The 24,040-nt window shown below is 41.5% G+C and overlaps 2 protein-coding genes across 3 annotated transcripts; one reads left to right on the forward strand and one right to left on the reverse strand.

The window, feature by feature from the left end:
- Positions 1-208: 208 nt before the first annotated feature.
- On the forward strand, positions 209-19,099 carry LOC117545729 (nuclear factor of activated T-cells 5-like). Of its 2 annotated transcripts, XM_034215658.1 has the most exons (12): positions 209-548; positions 6,076-6,204; positions 8,730-9,339; positions 9,503-9,686; positions 10,757-10,947; positions 11,059-11,231; positions 11,515-11,649; positions 11,763-11,815; positions 11,920-12,052; positions 12,260-12,444; positions 12,537-14,724; positions 14,833-19,099. In XM_034215658.1, the coding sequence occupies exons 1-12, from the start codon at positions 476-478 to the stop codon at positions 15,207-15,209; spliced, it is 4,431 nt and encodes a 1,476-aa protein (XP_034071549.1). In that variant the 5' UTR covers positions 209-475; the 3' UTR covers positions 15,210-19,099. The 2 variants fall into 2 exon arrangements, with proteins under 2 accessions (XP_034071549.1, XP_034071550.1); XM_034215659.1 differs by lacking the exons at positions 209-548; positions 6,076-6,204 and adding an exon at positions 7,433-8,173.
- nudt7 (nudix (nucleoside diphosphate linked moiety X)-type motif 7) lies at positions 17,695-23,800 on the reverse strand. Its single transcript, XM_034215663.1, is given in 4 exon segments — positions 17,695-19,556; positions 19,558-19,652; positions 22,724-22,882; positions 23,202-23,800. Coding segments are annotated over 4 exon segments (660 nt in total). The 5' UTR covers positions 23,358-23,800; the 3' UTR covers positions 17,695-19,306.
- Between the last annotated feature and the right edge of the window lie 240 nt (positions 23,801-24,040).

Consider the following 24,040-nt stretch of genomic DNA (forward strand, 5'->3'; position numbering starts at 1 on the left):
CTGTGATGGTTCACTGTATCCCCGGCCACAGCGCATGCCCCTGGGCAGAGATAGATAGAGAGAGAGAGAGAGAGAGAGAGAGAGAGAGAGAGAGAGAGAGAGAGAGAGAGAGAGGAGAGAGAGAGAGAGAGAGAGAGAGAGAGAGAGAGAGAGAGTGGGGGGGGGGGAGGGGCTAGGAGGTGGGCCGACCAACTGTGGGCAAGTGTGTTTGTGTGTGTGTGTGTGTGTGTGTGTGTCTCAACGTAGCACGAAATGTGTCTCCTCGCAGAAAAGACGCTCACATTAACGGGAGACGTGCTAGTTAACGGTTTTTTGATATTTAAAGTTTTGTTTTTGTCGTCTTAAAGCTGTGCCGATGTTATACTCTGTAAATTAAACATTCCGCTTGTTAAACGCAATATTTATTGGCCAAGAGCAGCCGACTTCGTTTCTCCTAAAGAGTGTCCGCTTCCCCTCCCCTCGATGAAGCGCTGCGATGCCCTCTGATTTTATATCCCTCCTTAGCTCGGATCTCGACCTCAATTCTCCTAAATCTCTATATTCAAAAGGTAAGCTTTTATTACTTAAACGTTACAATGAAGACAGTCATCTGTTTGGTGTGGTTTAATACGTATTATGAATGTCTTATGCGCATGTTAAGCTGCTAGCTAGCAGTGGTTAGCTTTTTTTCTGCTGTTAGCAAGCCTAGCTAGCTTAGTTACTTAGCTGCATGTGCATTGGCGATTACCTGGTTGGTTAGCTTTCCATGTCACATGCTTGGAAGATCACCATACACCAGATTACTCTTCTAATGATAACAGTGACACGTTATACTCCATTGATGTGATTTAATGCGTCAATGTTTATTGTGCTGATGGCTAGCATTATGTTAGGTACACACTATGCTCGATCACAGCTACGTGTGGTCCAGTCACTACATTGTTCAGTGATTTAACGTGTAAAGTCTTACTGGGATTGTGCAAAGGTATGTGTATGCATGTTTAAATCGCTAGAGAAGGACGAAATGTATAACATGCATGTTGTGTGTATCCTCCTTGTCTGATTTTGTTGGGTGACAGTCCCTCTGTTGTTTTGGTTTTTGTGTGGAATTGAGCCAGAGTTGTCCTCCTCACATTCTCTGGTTTCACAGAAAGAATGCAGTCACTGGCACTTTCAAGCTGAGGGCATGGCAGGCTGCCTGCCAGGATAAGGGGTGCTGCCACTGGTGCCACATGTAATCTATAATGGGCTTTGGATACATGCCAACTGTTGTGTTATTATTAGGTGGGTATTACTATATCCATAAGGAGCTAGACTCTCGTTGTGTTCAGCTTGGTTAGTGGATTTGTCCTGGCTTTCAGCAGCACTTTGTCTGCAGGTTAATTTCCTCCCTGTTAACAAGGGTATCAACTTCATTTGTTGGGAAAGTGACTGTGATTTTGGTATTCAACACTGCCATCGCCATCTATCATGTTATTGCTTATTCATGAGAAAGCCTTGTATGTTGTGTACTGAACCCTAAGTGGTAAACTGAGATGGATGGATTTATGCATTTTGATAGGACACAGTAGTGGACCCAAGGGTTTCCTGTTAGTTCACCACCTGGTCTTAGATGTTGTCCACATATTGATGGTTAATAGTGTTTATACCGATACAATCATTAGCTGCCTGCTGTTGGACCTGCTGTTCTCACATCTGTCTTTCTGCTATGTATAGGGTGCTCATGAGCTATCAGAAAGCACTGCTATGTGACCCTGAAATGCTCAGTTGAGCCTGCCTTATGGTCACACTGTATCACATGATGACCGTTTATTTATATCTCAGCAATTGGGTGTGTGCTGGTCAAGGTAGCAGAAGTGCTCATCAACGATCTAGTGAGACATCATGTATCAGACTGAGAGAGAGTGAAGGGACAGCTGGCAAAATTGTCTTTTGGCATGCCAGTAAACAATAATACACATTTAGTTGGTTCAAAATGAGTCAAATGTGAAACCTCAAAAGTAAGAATCATAATGCATCTTAATAATGATACCTTTCCCCTCTGTATTGCCACATTTAGTTTAGCAAGACTTAGTTATTGACATCCAACCTTAGGAGGAAGTATGGCTTATTATATTTACTTTGGATCTATTACCTCTACAACTCACAGTATCTTGTTACTCTAGTCTAAAATATGCCGTAATGAAGAAAATGTGTCCTTCTTGGACACTTGCCAAAGGGTTATATATTTGATATCATCAATATTTATTTTGCTTCAACTTCAAGGAGAAACGTTATGTGATTGTACATGTTAATTTTAATGGCTATAATATAATATGACACAGCTTGTATATTATCTAATTTTGGTCCACTTTTCAAGTGTTTTAATTTAGATGGAAGGAAAATCCAGAAAGATTGTCTTAGTCAGTCTTGAAATAAGGAACTTTTACATCAACTTATCAGTGTGTGAGATCAGAATTCACTGTGTTGAACTAATGTGGACATGTATTGCAGCTCTGCAGTTTTAGTCCAACCACAGAATGACAAAATAGTGTAGAATCAGAAAAAGCCATTTGTTGATTGTCATTTATTGTTTTATTTTATGAGAACAACCCTACCATGTCTAGAATTCAGCGTGTGATCTGTGAAATTACTTAATTTGTGTTCGGTTCTTTCGTTTTATTATTGTTCCTAAACTTAATGTTTATTAATTTCTGTGAATGGATCCATTAGGGCTCATTTACTGTCAGTCGCCTGAGACGTATAAGAAAAATTATCCTTTTGGAACATGCTGCCTCAAAAATGTGATTGACACCTCCATGACTGTTCATTACTTCACTGCATCTTTTGAAAACTTGTACAGTAGTTAAGTTCACGTTATAAATACCATTAAAGTTTGTGTTTTAGAAAGGTTAGATATATGTATAGCATTTCTTTCTGTATCTTTGATTAATAAAGTGTCCAGTCATTCATTGCCAGTGCATTTCAAAGTCAACCGGGATGGTGTAAATAGCCCAAAAAAGGCATTATTTGTGCTTTGAGTGCAGTGAGAAGCTAATTTGTCTGCACTATGACTTGTGCATTTTGTTACGAGTTCAAGAGAGTCATTAAAGGAGACATTATTAGGCACTGAGACATATTCTTAGTCTGAATATCTTTTTTCATTTTTAACCAAAACAATGCCCTCATGTATTGTCTATTCATCTGTCATCCCCCATCGTAGCCACAAGCCAGCTGCAAATAATACAAATGGAATGGTGACCTTGCTGTTTGGCAAACCTATATGGCATGTGTAATGTGAGCAGTGCATAACTTTGAGATGAGGTCATTTAATTGTTCTAAGTGTAGGTTTAACTCGGCCCGCCCCATAGCTGACTAGTATTTTGCTAGCTCCCTTTTTTTGGGCATATTTGAATGAGCTTGTCGAGCTTCGCACATACATTTCGTCATCTTACTTCTTATCACACCAAACCTCAATCCCAGAACATAGTCAGTGTCCCATTTTCAATTGGTAGAAAAAGAAGGAAAGCTAAGCTTCATATTTCATTTCAACTAAGGTCTTTGAGTGAAGACAAGCATTTTATTATCTTTTGTAAACAACCTCTTTCTGAAGGTTTCCTCTATCAATCAAACTTTTTGTTTTACAAAGTAAAGCCATTTCTAAAGTAACCATAAATCCTTTTTTGTTTTGATCTGTACTGCAAGGATGCGTGGTAAATCAGAGGAAGCACCTCATTCTATCCTGAAACAAAGCCACGCCACAGTGTATATACAAACACTGTTTTGCCTACTGCTCCCTCCTGGGCAGTCTGCTGCATGAGTGAATTCAAAACACTCAGCGAAGTCCAGACTGTGCTTTTACAAACCCATGGAACGCGAATGATTACGTTTGTGTGTTTAAGATAAGTAGACTAAATATTATTTGTAACGACACTAAACGCATTACTGCTGATGAACAAATACACTCAATGTGTGGCTAGCAAATGCGGTTGATAAGCTCAGTGGAATCAGTTATTTTCACATTGAGGCTGTCAAATCTGTCATGTTTCACTCATTTGGGCAGGTTTCGCATCAACTGGATTTTGAGAATGTATTAAAATGATAAAGTATGCAGGGAGGAAACATGTGCACGCCAAATCTATTGATTCATTAGAAATACGATCTCAATTGTAAGTTGATTTGCTCCTGTACCAAACAAGCAAGCACTCAAGGAGAGGGAGTGTCCCATTGAGACCTGCACAGTAACATAGTTTAACCAGTGTTTACTCCTTTGCCTCCGACCAATGCAATCATCCCACCTGGCTTCATGACCCTCCTCCTAAACTGGGCTGGTTGTTAGGCGACTTCTGCATCTGCAGGCATAGTGTGGGTCTGTGAAAGGTGACCACCAAATGTGTTCATTATGTGAAAGCTCTGGTTGCATATGAATGGGCTCCAGGCAGGTTTAACACGCACTCAGTAGACTCGCATAATGCACACATCTCCAGTGTGAAAGGAGTAATAGTCAGAGCTGAGGTCATGTCGGTTTGCCAGTCAATCTTTAATGCATCCATGCACAAAGACTCTCTTCACACCACGAACAAAGCACAACAGACACAGATGGAGGGTTTTTGTGAGCGTCATGCATACTTTGCTGTTGACTTCAAGGCCATGTTATCTTAATGGCCACTGTCCAAGACACACAGGTTTATTGGAATATTTTTGCTCGTTATTCTATTTTAAAAGTTGTGAAAAAGCATAGTCAAGGTGTGTTTGATTTAAGTAAACATACTGTACTGTAGCCCTTTGTGTGATTTTGTGTTGTCACTGCCTCAACAGCGTCGTTGACATCACAAGTGCGAGATCATGTGTCTGGTCAGTTTTACCGTTCTGCTGGTGCTAAGTCATGGCTGAGTATCAGGTGACTACTACACAAGCTGGGTGCTGCCGATGTACAGCTTAAATATCCATGTCACGGTGTTGATGTGCTGCTGTTTCTTAGCAACCAGACTGCTTAATCAAGTGTTTATCTGCCACCGAATACAGTTTTTTCCACTAAAGCTGCAGTGGTTGGTTATACTCTTGTAGGAATCATTTCTCCATCAAATATTAAGGAATGTCTCTGTGGGTCTTATTACATTAAATTGCATGGGAGGCTAATTTAGTTTATCATAGGATAGACCGTGTTATGTAGCTGTCTGAAGAAGTATCTTTTGTATAAATGGGAGAAAAAATAAAACTTGGATCATGAGACCCAGGTTTGCTTTCAGTCCCATCCAAGGAATGCTCTGGTCAATTTTTGAAAATAAACAACAACAACAAACCTTAGTGAGATATAGAAGTATAATTGCTGAGAACAAAATACATTATGTTTGACACAATTAAAAGATTTCGGCAAAGATAAAGACTGTATTCAAAACGAGAAGTTGGGTCTTTTTGAATTGAGTTCAGGGCCGTCTGAACATTTGTGTGGTCAGCTGCACTGGCTTCAGTTTCTGGCCAATGATAAGTGGCCTACCTAATAATCTAGGCTCTGTGTTCAAGGGGTTTAACTTGTGTGCATGCCATCTCAAGTTACTGACAGCAAGAGCAGATAGTTCTATTTTTAAAAATGGTGAATTGATTTGCCATAAGGTGTGTGCATTTCAATGGCCTCCAATTTCTGATCTAGCTTATGTAGGGCTGGGAATTAATCTTATATCATACTTTTATAGTCTTTTCATGAAATCATAAAGGTTTAATCATATTTTATAATGTATTGATGCACTGTAATGTTGCCTTTATTGATGATATCAAACACGTATTAACTCAAATGCCTTAAAGAATCTGATGGGAAGTTTTTACAGTATTCTATTCACACAGAAATATACAAAAATAAAAAGCTGTGTCACTATTTGTTTTTTGAATTACCAGAAAACATGCAATGTTGTTATATTTGTTGCAATCCTGATATAAATGAACCTATTTGTTTAATACAATTTTGGCCATATCACCCATCATTAAGGCAGAGCTTCTGAACTCTGAGCCAACAGAGACATTTGTGAAGAGAACCTTTTTTAGTTACACGATCCTGTAACAAACTATTTATTATCTGTTTCAGAACCTAATGTATCTCTTCCTGCTCATTCTTTATCACAGAGTCGGTATATGACCTCCTCCCCAAAGAGCTCCAGCTCCAGCCGTCGTCCACCCAGACAGACCCACCCACCATGAGCCAACAAAGTGGGGGAGAGGCGGGATCTCCCCCCTCTGCAGCCGTGGCTTCAGGTGAGCTACCTGCTTAGTCCATGAAAACCATGATCCAGGGTCAGTTTCCCCTCGCCAAACTACCCCCAAGACAGAAGGGGGAGAAAGTAGAATGTCTTTTATCAGTTTCTGGGGGCAACTTCACCCTTTCACCAGTTTCTGACATCAAAACTGTTTATTTTAATATTATATGAGCTTGTATAGTTATATCTTAGCTACGGTATTTTAATACTGAAATAATTTCGATTTTTACTTTGGTATATTATGACTTTCGTCTGATTCAAAATCCTACTGTGCTTCACATCAGGGGTCAGTGTTTACCGTGATTTGAAAGTGGGACTTTTTTTACATTTTAGGATTATGAATTTCTCTATAAAGCAAACTCCAATTAGTGAATTTGTTTTGTATAATATCTGAGTACCTTCTGTCTGTTGGCTTGTTTGACATGGGGCTGTTAGGTACTTTCTTATTATCCGAGCAGCATCCTTGAATTTGTGTTGGGTCTATTCAGCTCTGCATCTCTTCACCTCAACAGTTCACTTTATAAAACTGGAGGGCTGAAAAGAAGATATATTTAAGAATCGCTAAATGTAGGTTAAAGTCCAACCTCCCTTATAATCTAACTAAACTATACCATCTAGTGGCAGTGACTATAAGCTATTCTCAGTAGCTTCTAAGTAATGATAGTCATTCCTAATCCTCTATTCCTGGAAAGCTTTGCTCTAAATAACAGCTCCAAGAAATGGCAAGTTCTCAATAACAGCATGCTAACATAGCTTGTTCTTTTTCATTTCACCCTTTTCTTTAGCAGCACTTTCCCATTACATGCTTATGCTTTATTTTTTATTTTCACTTTGCTTTTTAGACCGGTAAATACAGGTTTCCTAACTTGTAGAGATGCAGCGTAACCAGTAGTGTAAATCCTCTCCAGCATCCTTTTATGTTATGGTATTAGATTGTGTTCCAGAGTCTGGAGCACTTCTGGATCAGTTTGTCTCTCTGAAGTTGTCAATATAGTTTTTATAACATTACATTACATTGCATTTAGCTGACGCTTTTATCCAAAGCGACTTACAATAAGTGCGTTCGACCAACAAAATACAAACTTGAAGAAAACAGAATCATATAAGTACATCAGGCTTCATAGAGCTAAAACATTTCAAGTGCTACTCAACTGGCTTTAGGTAAGCCAGTCCTTTATTAGTATATAAGTGCTTTGTTAATAGTTCTATCGCTCGAAGTGGAGTCGAAAGAGATGAGTTTTCAGTCTGCGCCGGAAGGTGTGCAAGCTATCTGCTGTCTTGATGTCAATGGGGAGCTCATAAGTTATAAGTTTTGTTTTCATTAAGTGCCTGAAACAGCCTATGCACATTTGTCATTCACACAGTCTTTAACACGCTCATACAACAGTAGGTCATCAGATAATTGATTGAGGTCTCAAACTTTTGTTTGTAATCAGCCGATATTCTCAGTAAATATGAAGGTTCTCTCTCTTTATGAAACAGTGAAGTTGCCCCTAGCAATCATTGGACTGTCTTTTAAATTAATTTAGCAAAATATGGTCTGATCTTGGATCATGGTTCACGATGGCCAACATCAGCTAAAAGTTCTGAAGGAATTCAGTCTGGAGTTTTATCTAAAGAGCCAATTAACTGGTCTACAGTGTTTGAGAGAGCACTTTTGTTAACGCTACCTTTAACTACCCTGTCTGACTCAGCTGACCCTAAGCAGTGCTGATCAAAAGCATGACTACTGTTATGTTTGTCAGGTTATCATTAACCTAATACTCTTGCTGTCTATAAATGATCAACTTCAAAAGTTACTCCTTCTTCAGTTTATGAATTCATCCAATTTACTGATTAACAGAAGTTGAATCTTGAATGATCAGCTCTCTTGTTGCTCATTGGCTGTCTCGTTTTTATTGCAGGAAGTTCCCTCTGAGGCAGGGAGTGTCTGCATATAAAATGGTCTGCAGTTCACTGCTCCATAGGTCAGAGGCTTGTTTATTCTGTCTCCATGGCTACGCTCAGTCCCAACCAAATCTTCCAATTGGCATGCGCAAACTACTGTTTACTACTGAATGCACATTGCACAAACTGTACTGTAACCCAGGCAACCCTGGCAAATTTAATTTGGCCTTATTACCAGCTTCCAAATTTGGCTGTACTAGAAAGTTTGACCAGATTTTTGTTCTGTTTCTTTCTGGCAATGTGTATGTAACAATTTGTAGCTTGCTTTTGTTTTTGTAAACAAAGCATGTCGGTTTTGTCACATTGATTTTAATTGAGAAAGGTTTCGTAGGAATCAAAACCTTGTGGGAGCTAAAGTACCCTTCTCAACTTTAACTTCAGAATATTTGATCAATGCTTGACGGCTCTCGCATGCACAGTGAGAGCATATAACCCACTACAGACTGTTGAAATTAGAGTTGGGAAGAGGGGAAATCAATACAAATCATGCACAAATTCAGCTGCTTGAATGGGACTGCTAGCCTGCACTGCGCCGAACATCTCAACTAACTTATGTATCTGTATATACTACCACAGATGCCACCTATTCCACCTCGAGCCCCTTGGCCTCCTCCTCCCTGGCTATGGGAGCCCCGTCCTCTGGCTCTTCTACCTCCTCCTCAGACCATCTCAAGGCCCCCCAGCATCTCCACTCCACTGGAGAAGATGGAGCTGCAGAGATTCAAGGTATGGAGGGTGCTGTGTCGGCCCCCAGCAGAGGAGCAAACACTGCAGCAGGAGACATAGGGTCAGCAGTGTTGTCAGGGCCAGGAGTCCAGCAGCCTCAGAACACCCCGTCCAAACGGAGGCCTGTGTTGAACATATCCCCCCCGCCCGAGGACCTGTTTGACGACAGCCAGATGTCCTGCCAAGAGGAGCCTTCAGTGTCCGCTCCAACGGGTCCAGACTCGGAGCATAGCAGCAGCATGTGGGCCGACGACTCTGTCTCCAACTTCAGCTTGATCAGCTCCGTCTCCTACAACGACAACACAGAGGTGCCGCGCAAGTCTAGGAAACGCACCCCCCGCCAGCGGCCTGGGCCCAAACCTGCCCATCCAGAGGACAGCATGGACGTGTTCGATGCTGACAGCGCAAAGGCCCCTCACTTTGTCCTGTCCCAGCTGGGCACAGACAAAACCAGTCCCAGGTGGGATGACCCTTGCCCAATGCCCATTCTGTCCGCATGTTAACTCAGAGCTCCCATGTCCCTCTTTTGGAATACAGTTAAGGTCATTTAGTTTTGTTCTGTCTGGGATAATATCATTTCTTGGAGTCTTATTAATGTTATGTTATTTTTTGTTGCCTTGCAGCTCTCTTGAGTCAGGAACTGCAGTGAAGGGTGGGTCACTGTCTACTCAGTACCCCCAGAGGAGTGATGGGAAGGAGCTGAAGATCCTGGTGCAGCCAGAGACCCAGCACAGAGCTCGCTATCTGACCGAGGGCAGCAGAGGTTCTGTCAAAGACCGCACTCAGCAGGGATTCCCCACTGTCAAGGTGCAAAGAAGGCCACAGGAAACATCTTAACACCTATGTAGGAAGTGACTGAATAAGGCCAAAACTACACAGGACACAGTAGAAATCTCATGCCTGTTCAAACGCATCAGAAACATTAGCTAACTAACTAATACATTACATTGCATTTAGCTGACGCTTTTATCCAAAGCGACGCATTAGCACATTTTTGTTTCGAGCTATTAAGATTTATTATGCATTCTGTATTCTGGGTGGTACATAATTATCTTACAAATCAACACCAGACCTAATTTTCTGATGGCTAATAACTTTAAACTAGATCATACTGTGGTGACTTTAGCTCTTACTTATGAATCTCTGCAGGAAAGTGCCCTTTATTCATCAATAAGGCACTTAACCCTCGACAGCTCCACTGGGGCTGCTTAGTGTCCCGCAGATTAAGCTGGCTGTGTTGAGCAGCGGTGGGATGTAGCAGCTCCAAAACTTAAATAATGTATCGGATGCACATTTGGAAAGGGCAAATAGAAACAAAACCCAGACATTGGCACTAAAGGGTTTTCTTTTTTTATCATGGGCGCAAAACAAAAACTTTTCAGTAGAAGCCAAATACTTGTAAATATGTAAATACTTGTTTACACTATATTTAGAGATCAAGGCTGTGATGATCATGTGGTTAGGAACATTATGAATGAAATGATAATGCTAGATAGAAACAACCCATAAACCCCTCTATGTGAGGGACTCAAAAATGGTGTTGGCTGCCACTTTATCTCTAATATCATATGACATTAAGATGTGTGTTACACTTTATTTATGGCTGATTGTTATAAACCTCCTGGGCCATGGGAATTTCCCATGTTTGACCTGTGCACAGTGTAACACTAGGATTAACATCCCCACCCTGTTAAAAAGTTCTACATCAAGATGGGATCTCTTGCAGAACCAAATATCAAGTCTATCTCTTTAAATGTCCTGAGGCTTATTATGTCTTCCTGCTTGAACACATAATAAACAAGAAGATATCTGCGAGTGCCAGTGTTTTGAGGGTCAATTAACAGTTTTACACACAATCTCTTTTGCTTTGTCCCCAGTTGGAAGGTGTGAATGAACCAGTTGTGCTACAGGTGTTTGTAGCAAATGATGCCGGCAGAGTGAAGCCTCACGGTTTCTACCAGGCATGCAGAGTAACAGGGCGCAACACCACTGCCTGCAAGGAGGTGGACATTGAAGGCACCACTGTTATCGAGATCCCTCTGGAGCCCAGCAGTGATATGACACTCGCGTAAGGGGGAATATTTTGTGGAAAAGTATCCGATAATACTTCACAGTGTTAATATTTGAGAAGTTCCTTGCGTGCTTCTCATGTGTTCTTCAACCCGTGGTGTTTCTGCAGGGTGGACCGTGTAGGAATTTTGAAGTTGCGTAATGCAGACGTGGAGGCCCGTATCGGTGTGGCAGGGTCCAAGAAGAAGAGTACACGAGCCAGGCTGGCGTTCAGAGTCAACATCCCCCAACCTGATGGATCCATCCTTACTCTACAGGTCACCTCTTCACCCATCCTCTGCAGTGAGTAGTGAAAGTACAATAAGGAATACAAAATGATCTCCTAAAAGCAACTCTTATCATTAGTCTGAAGCCAAAAATATAGGAACCACCAACAGGCTTCATAAGGTTAATTCAAAATAATGATTTGATGTGTTAAGCTTATGGACATGGAAACATTGTTCTCCTCAGATCATAGAGAACTGTCTGTCATTTCTTTTTCTTCAATCTTCCATATGCTTTTTCTCAAACACTAGCTAATATGTCATGTCAGTTTTAATGATCAAACACTTCTGTCATTCTCCAGCCCAACCAGCAGGAGTGCCAGAGATCCTGAAGAAGAGTCTTCACAGCTGCTCAGCGAGAGGAGGAGATGAAGTCTTTATCATCGGAAAGAACTTCCTCAAAGGAACCAAAGTTATTTTTCAGGAGAATATTGCAGGTGCTGAAGCAAACTGGTTGTTCTATTTGTATCTCTCATCTCTATGGATATTTTTCTGAACATTAAACCTCTGATGGGCGTTACAAAAAACATATTTTTGTTTGTATTTGCAGATGATAATTCCTGGCAAGCTGAGGCTAAGATTGACATGGACCTTTTCCACCAGGTAAATGAAGCTAAATGACATTATACTCTGATGCTCACATTGACCATCATGCATAAGATTTGACTTCAAAGGTGATTGTTCTCATTGATATCTTGTGTTTTCAGAACCATTTGATAGTGACAGTCCCTCCGTTCCAAAACCAGTCAATCGCTTCTCCCGTTTCTGTGGGAATCTACGTGATGACCAATGCTGGTAGATCACATGAGGCCCAGCCCTTCACCTACACTCCAGACTCAGGTACAGCCACTCGCTCAAGCTTATCCTAGTCCTATTTTGAAGATGATGTGAGCATTGTATTATACTGTTTGAACCTAAAGTTACCTGTATTGGTCGTATAAATCATTGTATGAATAAAAGTTACAGCAAATATGTTTCTGTGAGAGGTTGCAAGCATTCATTAATGAGAAACTAATATCTATCCTGTGTTTCCTCCATCACCCACAGCTGATAACTCAGAAGTCCGGACAATAAAAACAGAGGGACCCTCTCTAGTCAGCACGTGTATATTTGATTGCCAGATCAAATCTATATCTTCTGAGCAAACTGACAGCTCTGCTCCTCCTTCCAAACGGCAAGAGGACACACCAATGGAAGTGTCTAGCAATCCAACTCCCACAGATGTCTTTAAGGTAAAGTACAATTCATTCTCAAGAAAGCATGACCAAAATATCTACTTCAGAATTACAGACGGTAATATATTTTGTCCCCTCTTTTTCCTTAGCCATCCCCTGACCCTCTTGTCGTGGTGCAGCAGACACTGGAGCTCAGCTCTAACCCTCATCCAGGTGGAGAGTCCTTTCAGAGCCCAATGCCCCTACAACCTGAAGACGTGGAGCTCTCCCAGGTGCCCCCTGTCTTTCCTAGCCTTGAGTCTCTCAGCCCCATACAGAAGCAAGACATTACCCCCACAACCTCGTTCCCAGTGCAGGGCGATACCACAATCCCCCCTGTAACACCAGAAGTCCCTCAGCAATTTCTCAGAGATCCTCAGGACAGCGTACCTCCTGAGAGTTCCAATAGTAGCGGCGGGGTCCTAGTCTTGGCCATGTCCCAGATAGCGACTCCCTCTCAGCCCCAGCAGTCACAGGTACCCCTATTCCCCCAGGATGGGGTGACCCAGCTGGAGAGGGCAGTAAGGGAGCTACAGGCGGGAGGAAACACCACCTTCCAGCAAGTGTTGGAGGCGGCTGTAGCCCAGCAGCAGCTCAACTCTGTGCTGTACAGCCCCACCCCCTCTGCAGACACCCTCCAGCAGCACGTCCAGGAGAACATGAATAGCCTTAGATTGGGAAACACAGATAATACACTATCAACACAGCTACAAATACAACAGCAACAGCAGATGCAACAACAACAGCAGATGCAACAACAACAGCAGATGCAACAACAACAACAGATGCAACAGCAACAACAGATGCAACAGCAACAACAGATACAACAGCAGATGCAACAACAACAAATACAGCAACAGTTTCAACAGCATCCACACCTGCAGCAACATCAAATCCTTGGTACCCTTCAGCAGCAAGGTCTTAGTAACATGCAGATCCAACAACAGCTTCTATTACAGCCACAAGAGCAGCAGCACATTATAGACAATATTCAGCAGCAGCAACATCTGCAGCAGAATCAGCAACAGCAAGTCCTCAACAGCATCCAACTTCAGGATCAGCAACAACAAAATCAAATACTTACCAATTTACAGCAACATCAGCTACAGCAGCAGCAGCAACAACAACAACAACAACAAAATCAAGCGTTGAGCAACTTGCAACAACAACTGCAGGAGCAGCAGGTGTTGGAGAATTTACAGCAGCACCTTCAGGCGGAGTTGCTTCAGCCCCAAATCCACTCCGCTCCCCAGGTCCAGCAGCCAGTGTCCCTGCTTCAACAGACTGGAGAGCTGCTCACCATTCAGACCAGCTTCCCAACACAGTCCCCCTCCCACACGTCTCCCCCACAGCAGCTCTTTCAATCGCCGCGGCCCCTCGCTGAGACCCAGAGCTCCCAACAGCAGGTCCAGGCTGCCCTGCTCCAGAACACACTGACAGTTCTGACCAGTGGCAGTCTCAGCTCAGTGCAGCAGCCTACAGGGTCAACTTTGTACCTGTCTCCAAACCCTCAGCCCCAACAACAGCAACCACAGCTGACATTCATCTCCTCCATGGAGACCTCCAACAGCCAGCCCCAGTCTGTCGCAATGTTTCAGAACCAACCCCAAGCTCAGCTTTCCCAGATGCAGCAGCAGAGCACCCCAATGGAGCAGCAGCAGTCTCCACAGCAGAACCAACAACAGCAACCGCAGCTTCCAATGGGCCAGCAGGGCTCCCTGTTCCAGAGTATCCAGAACCACTCCCAGCCTAACACCGTCCCTCAGAGCCAGCTGTCCCAACCCCAGCAGGCCGGTCTCTTGCTCTGCACCACAGATCTTAGCCCCCAGGCTATTCCCCCAACTATTCTCTTCAGCACCCAGACACAAAGCCCTTCCCAGATGGGGAGCATTAGCGTTGGAATCCAGCTGCCTGACCCAGCAGAGCCCATGTCCTTCCAGGACCAGAGCTCCTCAGGCGGAGGAAACGTGTCCTCCGCTGAGAACCGGCAGCAAAGCCTGTTCCAGGAACAGCAGCCAATGCAAGTGGGACTAAGTTCCAGCAGCGTGCAGAGCAGTCAGCCTGTGGAGCTGTTCCTGCCTCAGACCTCTCTGTCCAGCCTGCAGAGCTCTATTGGCTCACAGGAGCTGAACAACCAGACTCCATCCCCTGGCACAACCATCTTTGTGGTCCAGGGCAGTGTGGGGGTGGTAGCCAGCCCTGGCCAGCAGCCCCCGGAGCAGCTTTTCCAGACAACAGTGGGTGGAAATGTGGCTCCACAAGGACAGGCCAACCTGTTTGTGTTTGGCATCCAGAATGGTAAATCTCCATTTTTAGTACAGTAAATCCAAGCTAAATGTAAGTCTTGCCAAAGCCTTTACCTGCTGTTTGGTTATAAGGATTATTTCCATTCTCTCTTCCTCCTAGACTCGCCCCAGCTGCTCAGTTCCTCCGGACCCACCCTCGCTGCTCAGGGCCCACCTCAGAGCTCCAGTCACATGCAGCCTCTGTTGGACCAGCCAATGGGACAAGCTGCCTCCACCATGCCACCTAACATGCATGGCAGCTTACAGAGCACCCTTCAGGCCCAAATGCAGTCAAGCTTAGAGAGCGCCATGCAGACAAACACACAAACAACTCTGCAGTCCAGTTTACAGGCAACCATAGAGACAAGCCTGCCGACTCCAATGCAGACCAATCTACAGACACAGAGTAGCTTACAGAATCAATTGCAGGCTTCAATATCTGCATCGTCTAACATGGATAAATTTGAGGACATACTGGAAAGCCTACAAAAGCAGTGAAAAGTGTTTAAACATCCCTACATTGACCAGAGTGCGTGGTCTATGGTGTTTTGTGCAAATGCCACAACATTTAGAAAACAATTAGATATTTAATAATGAAATGCCCCTTTACCTAAAACCTCAATTATACGCTCTTGCAATTATTTGTATTGAATATTTATAATTATTAGAGCCTTCATACATCCATCGTCCTTGAATCAAAGAATCCGCCTTTGTTATTACTCCTCTTGCAGGATCAGAGAGGCCTGTAATAACTGCTTTATCCATCAGTCTCAGAAATGCAGTGTTTTGTTGTTAGTGTTTTTAATAATATGAGTCTATGAGATGATGATAAAAAACCTACCAGGTTTGGTGGAGAAACTGGAAAGGGATAAAGAATGTCAGCAACAGGGAAACGGGAATAGTATTGTCAGAGTAGGCGGAGCAGATTAAAACAGCCAGCGATGAAGTGAATATCAGATTGTGTCAGATATAAACTGAATCTCATTTTGTGAGTGTAAAGACTTCAAGCTCAATATGAGGGGAAGAGATGTGTTTTTGTCTGTTCATCATGTGAATATCATTTACCTGGCATAACAACAGGGATGAAATATTGTCGCCACTCAATTTAATCTAATGACATGACAGGATATTTTGCAGTTAATTAGACCCTGGTTTTGCACATGTCATCAATTTGACTACTCTAAGAGTAGAGACTGACAAATTAAGTACATTTGTAGAATGTTTGCCTCCATAATATGTGCTGCACATGAGCAGACTCTAGTAGAAGAGAGTTTGAGCATTGATCGACTCCACAAAAAATAACTCGCTCACCAAAATGGTGATCAGTCAATACATTCTGGTATTGTAGGGGGTTCCCCCAAAAAATAAGAGGGCCTATCAAACACACTCAAATGAGATTCAGCCTTGTGATAACTGTGACTTGGCTTTTGGTTCTGGCACCTCCCAGTGTTTTCATAGGTCAAGGTGTCAATACTGGGCTTGCAGAAGCTTTTTGGTCAAATTTTAAGAAGCATTCAACTATGTAGTGTGTGTATATATTTTTTGTTTTGAAAAATTGGTAACTTTTACCAATTTAATGTGGATAGAAAGAAACGTTCCACTTGTGAAAATGGAGTGTTGTGTGGTTTTATAAACATTTTATCTCAAGCACTTTATAACCTCTAGATAATCCTTATATTCGTCCACAGCTCTCTACTGACCCAGCTGAATTTGTACTCGGAACTATCCAGTTAAAAAAACGAAAAAAGTAACACAGCCGTTGTCTTTGTAAAGGTAAATACATCTTAATCAAGCATTTTTACATTATTTTTTAGGTCTATGACAACTTTGTATAGGATGTCTACTCACTGTTGAATTCCTCTTTGTATTCAGTCTCAGTGGTCCAGTCTAAACAAACAGCCATTCCCACAAAAGCATTGTCAATTTTCAGTGTTGGGAGTGGTAAGTAGGCCTTTGTGTTTTACACACTGACACAACACCCTAAAATACTGATTTGTTTTAGTTAGTCCATGAAATGAAGGAGTTTTCATCGTATTGTTATTTGTACTATTTACTGTCCAATCTGTCACTTGAGACTGTTTTACCTTGTGTTGTGTTAGATATTTAAGTTTTCGTCTCAGTGGTACCGTGTGAAGTTGGCATCCAGTGCCCGTCCCATGTGTTGTGAACAGGGGCTCACTGGTAAATGAAATCTCTGTTACATAGAGGCCGCCATTTTGATCTATGGTGCTATGTGCAGGAATGGTGGGCACTTCTGATGTGATGTTAGTACATAACAGTTTATACTTATCTCTATAGCACTGACAATAATTGTTAGTTTTGAAGCGGCGTTGAGTCTAGAGCTGGCTGTTGTTGTGGGGTCAGACTGGAGCGCACCCAGGCATACCAAAGCTCCTGTTGTGAATCATCTTGTCTCATTCATGTCCTTGCAAATGCTATCATAATGTTTACTCATTCGTACTTACTCATTTAAGTTATGCAGCTCTTACATGGATAGTAATTCAGCATGTTTTTGAGTGCAAGAGTTATAAAAGATACGTAAAGGTACTTTGTGTCATGGATCAGTTTTCCTCTAAACATTTCCACCAATTTGATACATTACTCTATTTTTTGATGCAAAATATAACGGCTGTACTTTCCATATCTATAAAAGTGGCCAATTTTGGCATTATCAAAAAGACAATTTTTGAGAATAATTCAAATGTTAGAATAGTGTTGCTCACATATGCATTTGTTTACATTTTCATAGTCATACTATTTTTTCCTGCAGTTGTTCGTGATCCGTTTTAAAGTAACTTATCTTTTTTAGAATTTTGTATCCATGTATCAAAAATGCAGAGTATTTTTGTAAAACTAAACTTTTTGGTTTATGCTCATAGCACAGAATATATCATTGCTGGTATGTTTTCCTGAAATGAAGCGCAGGTTTATTGTGAAGTGTGTGACTGATATTAGTAATGTAATTAAGTGGACATCAAGCAAATATGTTGGAACTTAATTATACTGTTTATAAAAATGACTTTACCCAACCTGTATAACATAATACATGGGCTAGGTTTTTCTTGTGTGTGTTTGTTTTTTATGTCATGCATCTCAAATGGCACTTTGACTCATCCATTAACTGTAGATCAGGTTAGAGCGCAGTAGTGATGTTTCCAAGCATTCCAGTCCTCTTGGGGAGTTTAAGAGCACATGATGTTGCGGAAGAAGTGCGGAAAAGTAATGCCTCTTAAAGCCATACCAACACAGAAAGCCAACCTGTGACTTCAGTTTCATGAATGTACATTTTACCTCATGGTGTGGACATAGAGCTTGCTCTACTTCTAACATCGGACCAATTACAGTTTTAAAGAACATATATTTTGAGGGTGGGGGTGGCACCAACTGTCATTTGTATCACCGTACATTTTGTCAGATTGTTTAGTCTTGGATTGTGGTGTAATTTCATGTTTTTTCACGTCCAGTTTCATTTTGAGCAATCCAGGATGCTCAGTCTGACTCTTCGAATAGCCACGTCCACCTGAAAAAAACCATGTGAAACATTAATTTAAAAGGTGGTGAAGATAGCACACAAATCTTTACAAAATATCAGTTTTGTCCTTCAGTCATGTAATGAATATCCATGTATATTTAAATGTAAAATATACTGCAGGGGTATCTTGAATTTCAATTGTGATGCTTTCAACAGAACTTTGTGTGCCTTGATAACTTAACTGTTACTCTGCTGTGTTTACTGGTGTCCCTTTCGTGTCATAGCTATTTGGCTCCTTGTCCTTTTTATTCTCTAGGACTGTTGAACATCAAGACACCTTTTTGTGATTGAGTCTTTATTTCTAAACACAAGCATTACCATAGCCCATACAGATATATTTTATTTGTACAACATCGTGCAGCTTCACCAGTGAATTGTCAACTTGTTACTTTCTGTTGAAAATGTTTTTCATGCCTCATGAGATTTGTACATGTGAGGTAAAAGGGACGAGACCGTGGAGATTGTTTTATGGAGAGCTATCTTGTGTTGATGTGCTTGTCAACATTACTATTGTTGCTGTGAACTGCTTGATCAAAAGGAGCAACCATGATAAATTAACTGTTAATTGCCAATAGTGTGAGCTGTATCTTGTGTGTACTCAGTTAGCTCACTTTTCCTAGTTCGCTTTCTATTTCACATTCTCCAACAGTTTTGTTGTATCCGTTCTGTGTAGCTTGAGCTTTAGTATCTAGCCTTAAGACCCCGCAGTCGGGATAAAGGTCAACCCCAGTGTGTTATCATACATCTGAACTATTATTAACATGTAATTTGCCTTGGTCTGGACATTTGTATACTCTTCTGTTTATATCTGTAATCCTGCTGCTACATTAAAAGAATTAATAAAAATTAAAACGTATTTGTGTTTTCGTTTTTTTCCCCTCATAAGTGAATAGCTCTGAAAGTTTTATATATTAATCTTCTCAAGCAAATATTGCACATTACTAAATGTACACATGTATTCTTATCTTCACAAGGCTATACATGAAGGAACAACAATTATAAAACACTGGCTTCAGGCATTTGTATCGGCACAAATGCATTACAAGCATTAAGACACAGCTGGTCATAGTTTACTCGTTCTTCTGTGTAGAACCTGTTGGAAGAAGGATATTGGATCTTCTGGGTCAAAAGCAACATGAAAGTCAGGTTTTTTCTTGAGAGCCAGGGCAGCGACCAGTATGGCAAACATGGCAGTGAGGCCCCATATGTGATACTGGCTTCCTGAATCAGGGTCCACAAAATGAAAAGAGTGCATTATCCCCATTGTCCCGGCAACACCATGGGTGGCATAGTGGTCCTTGTCGCTGGTGAAGGGGGACAGTGAACACAGCACTGACCTCAGCTGGGTTTGGACAGGGACGAAATGACTCGTCTATGAAGCCAACCACCGGGGTCACCAACAAACCGCTCTGTTAAAAGAGATGAAAATAGAGGTGGGAGGGGGACATGTGAAATAGATGGACCAAAAGCAGCTGATGCGTTTGAAGCAAGCGGCTAACTCTTGGGCAGAGCCGGGAGGCCAATAAGGAAGTGCCTCAAACTGCAGTCCATCTAGTGGCCAGTAGGAGCAATTTCCATAGACCCCCATGTTAAAATGACCAACTTTACAGCAGAAATAAACATGTTTACAGTACATCGTGGTTAAAAAAACCATATTCTCTGAATAGTTAGATTCCTCCTTTATGACAACTGTGTGGGGGGTGCATTGTTTTATAACACAACCCTTTTAGTTATATTATGTCTTAAAGTTTTTTAAGATCTGCTCATCTCATCGAAATAATATGCTACACAGGGGCGGACTGGCCTGTGTGTTCTGGAGAATCACAGAACGGACGATCGTCCTTATTATTATGTCGTTTAAACCAAATATTCAAATGTGTTTGTTGAATTCGGCATCATGTAAGTTGCGCTGACAGGTCCACACACTGCTTCCCCGCAGCAAGGCTCCCCCCCCCGTGCTCCTGTTGCAGTGGCGTTTTTATATGTACAAAAGTGGTGGGGCACAAACAACTTAGATGTCTATAAGCTTCTGCAGTGACGTGCAGTGAGGTTCATGGCTGGTGAGGCACTGACTCTTCAGGTTTACAAATATTATATTTTGACTTAATCAAAATATAATATTATTTTGAAAAGTTTTTTTTGTCTGATGCTTCGATTAATTTTAAACAGACAGTTCAACAAAAGGATACCCAAAAAAATGTATTTTATCATTTACATATTGAATTGTTCTCTCTTAGTAAGATCCCATTTTCAATAAAATGGTGGTCTTACCTTGACTTGAAGATTAAGTCCATTTGCCTATCCCTCTGGACAAAAATCTCTATTAGTTTTTTGTAAAAGTCCTCTTTATCTTCTTGTAGTTTCAAAAGTTGAGTCATAAATCGAATCGATAGATTTATGATTCGAAAATTATAAAAGTAGGGTAGACATGTGGATATTATCCGGCTGAACAAAACGTGTATTTATCTAACAGGTACGTTTCCCACAGATCTTATTTCGAGCTATTTTCTAAAATCCTATGGAGAAATCTCATTGCTTTTTTGTTGCTTTTTTTTGTTTTTATTATACATCCATGGGGGGAAGCCATGCGCAGCTTACTTCCGGGTTTTAGGATGCGTCACTGCACCTCTCTCGTCTCCTCTTCACACACCACACTTTTCGCGGCACAAGTACTTACAGCCAGTGGCGACTGGTCATTAGGGGCAGGTGGGGCACAGCCCCACCTAGTGTCAGTAGAAAGTATTAAAAATAATGATTACAACAAAATGCAAAAAATAAATTAAAAAATATATAAAATATATTTTAAGATCATGTTTAATCATCTGATTCGTCTGTACATTGCTGTTGTAGTCTGTGTTCTTCTAATTAGTGTCTACAGTGTGTGCCTATTGAGCTGTTTGAGCCATGTGGGACAAAACCCGATCCTGCCCCTCCCTCTCTATGTCTAAGTGAACGGTGACTGTAAAAACTACACTGCGCATGCTCAGAATATTTTCCTATTTAATGTGTGTGGCAAAAAAATAATGACCATAGGGGCATTGAGCTGCCATCACCACCATACGTCATCTCACATCATTCAGAGCTGATTGGCTGTAAGTACGTGTGCCGCGAAAAGTGTGGTGTGTGAAGAAGAGACGAGAGAGCTGCAATGAGGCGTCCTAAAACCCGGAAGTAAGCTGCGCATGGCTTCCCTCGACAAAAAAGCAATGATATTTCTCCATAGGATTTTAGAAAATAGCTCCAAATAAGGTCTGTGGGAAACAAACCTGTTAGATAAATGCACGTTTTGTTCAGCCGGATAATATCCACATGTCTACCCTACTTTTATAATTTTCGAATCATAAATCTATTGATTAGATTAGATTTATGATAGACTTTTGAAACTACAAGAACATAAGGAGGACTTTTACAAAAAAGTAATAGAGATTTTTGTCCAGAAGGATAGGCAAATGGACTTAATCTTCAAGTCAAGGTAAGACTGCAATTTTATTGAAAATGGGATCTTACTAAGAGAGAACAATTCAATATTTAAATGATAAAATTACATTTTTTGGGTATCCTTCTGTTGAACTGTCTGTTTAAAATTAATGGAAGCATCAGACAAAAAAAGCTTTTGAAAATAATATTATATTTTGATTTAGGTCAAAATATAATATTTGTAAACCTGAAGAGTCAGAGCCAGTGCCTCACCAGCCATGAACCTCACTGCAGAAGCTTATATATAGACATCTGAGTTTTTTGTGCCCCACCACTTTTGTACATATAAAAACGCCACTGCTTACAGCCAATCAGATCTGAATTATGTGAGATGACGTATGGTGGGGATGGCAGCTCAGTGCCCCTATGGTCATTATTTTTTTGCCACACACATTAAATAGGAAAATACAGCATGCGCAGTGTAGTTTTTACAGTCACCATTCATTTAGACAGTGAGAGGGAGGGGCATGATCGGGTTTTGTCCCACATGGCTCTAAACAGCTCAATAGGCACACACTGTCTGGAGACACTACTTAGAAGAACACAGGCTAAAACAGCAATGTACAGACGAATCAGATGATTAAACATGATCTTAAATTTTATTTATTTTTTCAATTTGCATTTTGTTGTAATCATTATTTGTAATTTGTTTCTGCTCACACTAATGACCAGCCGCCACTGTCCTGTTGACAGTTCGCGAGCGTCGAACTCCTCCCGTCGAACTAAAGAGTTCTCATGAACCTTTGTGTGGAAAGTGCTGCGGTGTGAATGCGCCTAGGGACTGAAAAGGGGGTGAAAATGTTCTCATGAACTAAGTTCTAGTTCAGTTTTTTGTTGGTGTGAACCTATGGTGTGAACGCACATTTTCGGAACTATACTGGGAAAAGTAGGCTACTCCAGTGTGAAAGCGCCTTATGTGCAGAATCCTATGGGTGACGTAACGGACACTACGTCCATTTATACAGTCTATGGTTTGAAGTGGTAATTATTTGCACTGGCCTACCTTATTGATGATAGGGACCAGTCTACAGACCACCTGAACATCTTCAGGTGGGAGACCTATCTCCTCCTCGGCCTCTCTCAGGGCTGTGTCCACATCATCTCTGTCACTGGGGTCTCTCTTCCCACCCGGGAAACACACCTCACCAGCACTGGTCCGCAGCTGCAGACACACAAAAGGACTGTTTTACAGCACTGCATGCATAGCACACAGATTGAATACAAAATTAGACATTCAAACAGGCTTTACCTCTTTACAGGCTACTCTTCTGTTGTGTTTATTTCTCAAAATGTTCTTTGATTTTCAGAAAACTATAAACCAGCTGTTTATTTAACTGGTCCCGACATTTGTATTGTGTTATGCAATGGACTCAATCAGAGACTGTTCAACTGAGGCATAATACTCTTATACATTTAGATCAAAACAGTTGACAGCAGGCTCTCTGAGCTGAGTACACCCACAGTTGACCCTCACTTGTTACCTCTTTTGATCGCAGGGTCATCATGGTGTGCAGCTCTCCATTCTTCACCATCAGTGGGATCAGCACTGAGGCTTTGGGTAGCACCGGTAGAGAAGATAATTTGTTCCCGATGTCAAACTGCTCTAAAATGGCTATGATGTCCTCTTTAACATCCATTATAGCAGCTGTTTCAACGCAGAAACAGAGTGGAGGACAGGGGGGGAAAAAGACTAACGGACAAACTATGTAAAAATACTCGAGTACAGCATGAAACTGCGGGTTGTCAGGTCCAACGGAGTCTAAACAATCAAATATTAACTAGTGTCTGGTAATCAGTAACTATGCAGCATGCAATGAACATGTTAGTTGATCATAAATAAAACTGAGGTCCATTCGTCCCACATATTCTACGTCACACGGTGGACTGATAAGCTAACGATAGCATGAGGAACTGCTAACTAATGTTAGCACTGCTAACTAATGTTAGCAGTGCGTGGTATCTGGGATAACAAATGTAACTAACTAAAATGTCTTTACGGGTAATTTCGTGACTTCCCGTATGTCATTCGACAGGTAAGTCAAATATATCACTTCCGAGACGTTTCATAACAACCAATCGTCACAGTGTGCGACGAACACAGCCAGTTAGCCACAGACATTGTAGTGACGAATTTGACGCCGATTTACATTTGCATCTCAAAAGTAAAAACGAGTCTTATAAATAGGAATTCAAAGAGTATCACATGGATTAAATGAAAATTGAGTGTCATTTTCACTTACACATGGCTGTATAGAAGCCACAGTTAAGTATTTTAACAAATATAACTTCAGGGAAAAGTGAAAAAATACAATCTCAAAAC

The sequence above is a fragment of the Gymnodraco acuticeps genome, unplaced genomic scaffold, assembly GCF_902827175.1.
Source record: "Gymnodraco acuticeps unplaced genomic scaffold, fGymAcu1.1, whole genome shotgun sequence".
NCBI classification, from domain to species: Eukaryota; Metazoa; Chordata; class Actinopteri; order Perciformes; family Bathydraconidae; genus Gymnodraco; species Gymnodraco acuticeps.

What these genes read in the sequence shown, in the direction of transcription:
- LOC117545729 (XM_034215658.1), top strand. Translation starts at nt 476, where the DNA reads ATGCCCTCTGATTTTATATCCCTCCTTAGCTCGGATCTCGACCTCAAT. An exon ending in CTCTGCAGCCGTGGCTTCAG is followed by an intron (nt 6,205 to 8,729) that starts GTGAGCTACCTG and finishes ATACTACCACAG; the next exon opens with ATGCCACCTATTCCACCTCG. An exon ending in TTTTCAGGAGAATATTGCAG is followed by an intron (nt 11,650 to 11,762) that starts GTGCTGAAGCAA and finishes TTGTATTTGCAG; the next exon opens with ATGATAATTCCTGGCAAGCT.